This window comes from Engraulis encrasicolus, chromosome 12, assembly GCF_034702125.1.
Source record: "Engraulis encrasicolus isolate BLACKSEA-1 chromosome 12, IST_EnEncr_1.0, whole genome shotgun sequence".
NCBI classification, from domain to species: Eukaryota; Metazoa; Chordata; class Actinopteri; order Clupeiformes; family Engraulidae; genus Engraulis; species Engraulis encrasicolus.
This window is the reverse complement of record NC_085868.1, coordinates 54,827,010-54,834,051: the sequence shown is the minus strand read 5'-3', so window position 1 is coordinate 54,834,051 and position 7,042 is coordinate 54,827,010. Positions and strand designations below refer to the sequence as shown.

The 7,042-nt window shown below is 44.1% G+C and overlaps 1 protein-coding gene across 1 annotated transcript in view; it reads right to left on the bottom strand.

Annotated features, from left to right (window-relative positions):
- LOC134459622 (protein Wnt-6-like) overlaps nucleotides 1-7,042 on the bottom strand; it is a 50,831-nt gene that overhangs the window by 5,367 nt on the left and 38,422 nt on the right. The window contains exons 4-5 of the mRNA XM_063211967.1: nucleotides 5,977-6,128; nucleotides 2,642-2,800 (exon numbers count right to left, since the gene is read on the bottom strand). Of these exons, the coding sequence (XP_063068037.1) occupies nucleotides 2,642-2,800; nucleotides 5,977-6,128 (311 nt within the window). The remainder of the gene's footprint in view (nucleotides 1-2,641; nucleotides 2,801-5,976; nucleotides 6,129-7,042) is intronic.

The following is a 7,042-nucleotide window of genomic DNA, read 5'->3' as shown; positions in this document are numbered from 1 at the left end:
TGTGTGTGTGTGTGTGTGTGTGTGTGTGTGTGTGTGTGTGTGTGTGTGATCAGCTGATATATGGGACTGCCATAACTCATACATTATCTGGATACAGTATCTTCCAACAAATTTTAATTAAAATGTTTTACAGCTGTCCCTACTGATCTCATCTCCTCTCATCTCCTCTCATCTCCTTCTGTCTCTCCTGCTTGGAATACCATTTTCTCTCACGGTGTGTGTGTGTGTGTGTGTGTGTGTGTGTGTGTGTGTGTGTGTGTGTGTGTGTGTGTGTGTGTGTGTGTGTGTGAGTGAGTGTATGTGTGTGTGTGTGTGTATGTGTGTGCCTGTGTACGTGCCTGCGTGCGTGAACGTGTGTGCGAGCGCACACTGTGTGTGTATGTGTGCGTGAGTGTGCATGCACTGCAATAAGATTTCACACATTTTTCTCACGGGAATAAGACTGTGTGTACCGTATGGACATGTGATGTGATGTGCACTGTTCTGTATGTCTCTTTGTATGTACAGTACATGTGTATTTCTGTCTGTGAGTCAATTGTTTGTCTTTGCATGTGTGTGTGTGTGTGTGTGTGTGTGTGTGTGTGTGTGTGTGTGTGTGTGTGTGTGTGTGTGTGTGTGTGTGTGTGTGTGTGTGTGTGTTTGTTTGTTTGTTTGTGTGTGTTTGTGTGTGTGTGTGTGTGTGTGTGTGTGTGTGTGTGTGTGTGTGTGTGTGTGTGTGTGTGTGTGTGTGTGTGTGTGTGTGTGTGTGTGTGTGCATGTGAATGTACTGTATGCTTGCACAAGTTTATACACAGTAAAACAGTACAAATATACTGGTGAACACAATGCCAATACACTAAGAGAGTCGATTTAACATGTTCTAGTGTAGTTGGTATTTCACTGTGTATATCCCTGAGATGGTGAGTTGAGGTGAACAAGGGAATATGAATAAAGGGAGTTATTATTGATTATTGATCCTGATGAGATGAATAAAAGGAGTTATCATTTACTATTGATCCTGATAGGTGTGCTGCTGACCATGTCGGGATGTCGGGAGCTGCACAAATCACACAGGACTGTTAGTAGTGATCTCATTGTGTGTGTGTGTGTGTGTGTGTGTGTGTGTGTGTGTGTGTGTGTGTGTGTGTGTGTGTGTGTGTGTGTGTGTGTGTGTGTGTGTGTGTGTGTGTGTGTGTGTGTGTGTGTGTGTGTGTGTATCTGTGTGTGTGTGTGTGTGTGTGGGCGCTGTAGTGATCTCACTGCACACTATAAAACTGATCCCCTCTCCCATGTGAAACCTTGTTGCACACGTCCACCCTCGCTTCACACGTCCACCCATTTCTTAGCCAAACATAAAGGAATGCCTTTAAACATATATTTCATAATAATGTCATACCTTCATATTTCATTTGAAGCGTATCTCATAATAATAAGGATATTTCAGTATTATACTTCACTTCACTAGATTAACAGGAGAAACTGAATGTTCTCACATCTAAATAAAATGCAGTTATCCACACTTTTCAGCCCTTTCTACCGCCATACCTTGAAAGTTACTTTGATCAATTGATTAGCTCATCGCCAGGAAACAGATCAGAAATGCCCACTTGAAGGTATGTAGGATGTAGGGAGTAGAAGATGGACTAGATCCAGTTTGATATTCAACTATTTAATGTTCGGAAGTGGACAATGTCCTTCAATACCATGAAAGGTGCTTCAAGAAAACTCTATTATCATTATTATTATTATTATTATTATTATTATTGATAATAATAATAATAATAATGGAGCATCCTAACGTTAGTTGTGGCCAGGCCATGGTAGTCAAGAGCTACTGCTTTTTATTTGTCTCAGGTGTTCTACATCAGCTAATCAACTCTCCTCGCTCCTCATTGGTCAGTTTCAAATTTGGGACCTTTTAAAAGTTCTCCACCTCTGTTGTTTCCACCTCTGGCTGCTCGCTTCTTCGCAACCCAGCAGCTTCCCCGCTCAATTGTTTGATCTCCTAAATTGGGAGAGCATTCGCTTACACCAGGTTTTCCCAAACTGGGGTGCGTGCACCCCTGGGGGTGCATGGCCTGCTACAAGGGGGTGCGCGAGCTGAATTGGGCTATGGCTGATATGTGTGTTTTAATACAGTATTAATTAACATGAAGTAGTTTTTAATTTTATGGTGAATTGTATGCTTGAACAAACATCAGTTCTATTGGAAATGAGGATTCCCCAAATGACTTTGCATAATTTGTGACGATTTGCGCAGTGAAACCATACTTAAGTGGCCATCAGCACACCAAAATATTTGCGTGAACCACATTGAAATGTACAAGGGGGTGCACGGGGAGAAAAGTTTGGGAACCTCTGCCTTACACTGTTGCTGTCCCCTGAATCTCTCCTTCCCATGCTACTCATGGAAACCAGGGGAGTTCTCTGGACAGAGCCATACTGCCAAATCTAATTCATAACTAAATTAATTGCATTTTAAGTTTCTTGTCTTGTATTTCTCGACTGTAATGGTCCTGACAGAATTATTCTTCTCACCAGTCGTCCGGCCTCGTTGTTGTGCAGGTCTATGAGTGTTCTGATGTCACTCTTGCCCCTCTTTATTACGATCATCATAATTATAATTATAATTGTCATAGTTATCATCATAATAAATTCTCACCAGTCGTCCGGCCTCATTGTTGTGCAGGTCTATGAGTGTTCTGATGTCACTCTTGCCCCGCCTCCTCCTGGAGCTGGTGAACTGGCGCGAGATCTGGAGGCCAAACTCCACATCGTCACCACACCCGCCCCACTCCCACGGCCCCTCCCCCTCCCCCTCCTGTAGAGAGGAGAGGAAGGAGGAGAGTAGAGGACAGAGGAGAGGAGAGGAAAGGAGAGACATTACATACATTACAGACATTATACCAGGCGCGGAGTGGCCATCGGGAGATCGGGGACTTGTCCCGGTGGGCCGCGGCCGTGAAAAGTAACATCGCGGCTGTATATTATTTTCAGCTGGCCCTAGAAATGAGAAGATCAACCCACAAGGACTGAATAACCACTCTCCGCTTTGATGCATATTCACATTGCTAACTCGCCAGTATATATACTGTGTACCAGACAGCAATACCTAAGTGACGGTGTCAAACAGTAAATTGGCCACACCCCTTCTCTACTGATAATTTTCATTCGCCGTAGATCGCGGAAGTTTACTAGATCTTAGGCAAGGCAATCTTAGTAACACAGTTTCGTTTTCAGTATTTAAAGAACCTGTGATATTAATATTTCCATCCTTTGGTAACCAATCTAAATAAGTTATGATTTATTTTCCGATTTCCACATGACTGTTACAGTTTACAGTCTGCCAGTGCAGACATAGCCTTTCTACCTATAGCCGTCCCACATGCTATTCGCCCCATTATACAAAATTTGGCCGCAGTTCAATGGATTTGCATTAGGGGCGCTGTTCAGACAGAGCAGATTGGGGTTCCCCTATTGGGCTGGGGCTAATCGCCCACAATAAGTCCTCCCTAGCAGCTGAAACCTGAATATATTACGGTCGTCTCTGACTGCAAATTAAACATTACAATTTAAAACTCAGTAACCTAGGAGTTATATCCGTCTAGTTTCTTACAGCTTCGACATTTGTGAGTCAGTCTTCACTAGCTTCTAGCTAAGGAAATGACGACATCCAATTGGTGAATGGGGAACTAAACCGGATGCTAACGTCGGCGAGACGTAGCCTAGCCACAAGCTAACTGACAAACGTGAGGCCAACAACTCAGCCGATCGTGATGTACGCCACAAATAGACCAATCGACCTCATATTTAGACACTACAATGTTGATTTCTGCCTTCGATTTTCATCAGTTAAGAAATCTAGCGTCGGATTAACACATTTTTAAGGTAGTAAAGCGAGTTGCCGCCATGTTTGTTTTCCAGAATCACCCGGGTAGAGAGCTCACGTGCAGCATTCTGGGTAATTGAGTTTCACGTTATTCATGCACAAAATGCGTGTTTTTAAAAAAATGCAATGAGTTTAAAAAATCAAACCAAATGCCATTTGGAAGGGCAATTTACACTTCCTTTAGGAAAAATAAAATGAAAACCGGTGACCTTCCATATCCGACACATCAGTTGCGTCTATTGTGGAGCTTCATAGGACCCCCATTCATTCTGACGGCTCTCCTCTGCTTGAACATCGCCGCCCCGTGGACAGTACCACCCGGAAGAAGCTGCCAGTTTGGCCTCTCCTCTATAAATCCTCTCTGGTGCAGATTCACTTGTTCTGTGGTTATTGACTTGGGTTACGAACAGACTCCACCAAGTGGTACGGAAGTGAACTGCAGCTAGGAATACACCACAGAAGCAGTGTTTTGTTTTGATGGCCGATTTGTTAGAACTACCGGTATCTCCTTATAGTCGAAATAATGCTATTATCATACATATATTTGTATGTGGCACATTTAGGATGTAGCCTATGTAATGTCTGAAGAAATGGAACAAAATAATTACCACGCACGATTCTGATGTGAGCAGTGCTGGGTGTGTAAACTGTGGATTAAAGTGAATCGAGTAATTGCAAGAAACAAAGAAATTTGCTGCAACGAAGACAATGTTTTAAGGTAGGCCTACACAGTTTGGTTATTCATTTTTTTGACTGATGGTTGTGCTTTGAAGTAGCCTAGGTTTGGCTTATTTGCTGCATGGTGGGTTTATTGCACAATAGGCCTATAGACTTTTTGTAAGCTATAGCCTACTCTTCTAAAAATTCCCACACTCAAAACTTTGTGGCCGTGCTCATCCTGTCTTCCTTAAACGATATTTCAATAGGCCTACAAACTGTCAAAATGACAGTGGAGTGCACATTTTCATGGAACAGTAGCGTGATGTAGCCTAACCTGCAACTAGTTCTATGGTGAATGCTTTGAACTGTGATGATGGCTGTGTATTTCATCAAGGTGTAGGCTACAATTTTCCACCTCAGGTTCATGTTTTGACAACACTAATGTCTACATGTAGTAGGCCTACGACTACAGATTTCGTGTTTTTTGTCTTTTTGGTTAGGTCGTCCCACTCCGCCCCTGCATTATACACATCACCCCCCCCCACACACACACACACACTCCCACGGGCCCTCCCCCTCCTGTAGGAGAAGAGAGGAGAGGAGAGACACACACATCATCCACCCCACTCCCATGGCCCCTCCTGACCCTCCTGTAGAAAGAGTAGAGTAGAGTAGAGTAGAGTAGAGTAGAGTAGAGTAGAGGAGAGGAGAGGAGAGGAGAGGAGAGTAGAGACATTAAACACATCACCCCCCACTCCCACGGCCCCTCCTGAGCCCCCTGTAGAGGAGAGGAGAGGAGAGGAGAGGAGAGGAGAGAGGAGAGGAGAGGAGAGGATAGAGGAGAGGAGAGAGGAGAGGAGAGAGGAGAGGAGAGAAGAGGAGAGGAGAAGAGAAGAGAAGAGAGGAGAGGAGAGGAGAGGGGAGGGGAGGAGAAGAGAGGAGAGGAGAGGAGAGGAGAGGAGAGGAGAGGAAAGGAAAGGAAAGGAGAGGAGAGGAGAGGAGAGGAGAGGAGAGTACAGAGGTGTCAAAACGTAAAAGTAAAAATAAAAGGAAAAGGAAATTCATGCAAGTACAAGTACAACACTAGCACATGATATTACATAGTGGTTACATCCTTTACCCCATTTGTACATAATGAGATAGACATACTGTGCTGTTTATAAACACTAAAAGCCTAACAAGGACCCACCTCAAACTTGATCAAACCAGTGCAGAGTCAGATTATCTGATCGTAAGATAACTACACAGGTCTACTCAGACCTGTGCTGGAAGGAGACTGTGTTTCGTAACGTATAATTGCTCATGTATTTACCATATAGCACACGCTCACATGCATTTAGCCAAAGGCAGATCACCCACACACACACACATACCGTAGCGTGCATGCCAGAGGTCACCGTGGAGGTTACGGTAGAGGTCGCGGTGCCAGAGGTCATGGTGGTGGTCACTGCTGCCTCCTGGTGGCCGCTGGTGGGGTTGCGTGCTGCTGAGGAGGAGAGGCAGCCACACTGCAGCAGGTCTCCCATACTGCAGGCCTGGGTCACCGCATGGACCACACCCGCCGCCGTGATGGCGTACACGAACGCAGCCTCACGGATATCTGAGGAGGACACACACACACGCACACACGCACACACACACACACACACACACACACACACACACACACACACACACACACACACACACACACACACGAATGCACGCACACACTTCAGTCAAGGTATGTTTGTGTATGTGAGTGTGTGTGTGGTGGTGTGTCTGTGATGTGCACAATCCCAGGTACAGTGATGGCGTACACAAACACAAACGGATATGTAAAGAGGGGACACATAGAGATGATGATGATGATGATGATGATGATGATGATGATGATGATGATCAGGATATGTTTGTTAGTGTGTGTGTGTGTCAGATTGTGTGTGTGTGAGTGTGTGCGTGTGTGAAACACCTTAGCATAGATCTCCATCAACTGAAATGTCTACTGTTACTTAAAGGAGCACTCCTGCCATTTTCAATATGCTGTTGTATTGCTCACGCTACCCTTGACTTGTCAGTACCCGGTGATGCTGCATTTTTCGGCTAAGCCCTTTCAGAGATATGAGCTATTCTAATGGACCAAATTTTGTTTAAATTTAAAAAATCTCAACATAGGCCTACTCCAAATATTTTCCCAAAAGGTATCGCTGTTTGCTAGTTGTCTGCTGATGTTGCATAACCTTTTGGATGTTTTTGGGAATAAATCAATTAAATTAATACATTTTTAATTTCAACAAACACCTGCCCCCATTACAATGACCAGGGTCTAGGAAAAGGCTGAACAAAATAAAGATCTCAGATACTTACAAGTCCAGGGTAGTGTGAGCATTACAACTACATGTTGAAATTGGCTGGAGTTACCCTTTAAAATGAGAGGGCATGAGAGGGCTTTATTTGTTATAGTAATATATAACGCATCATTATAACTTGGTCTGTTACAGTAATCTATGGCCTGGATGAGTGGGTACTTGCATT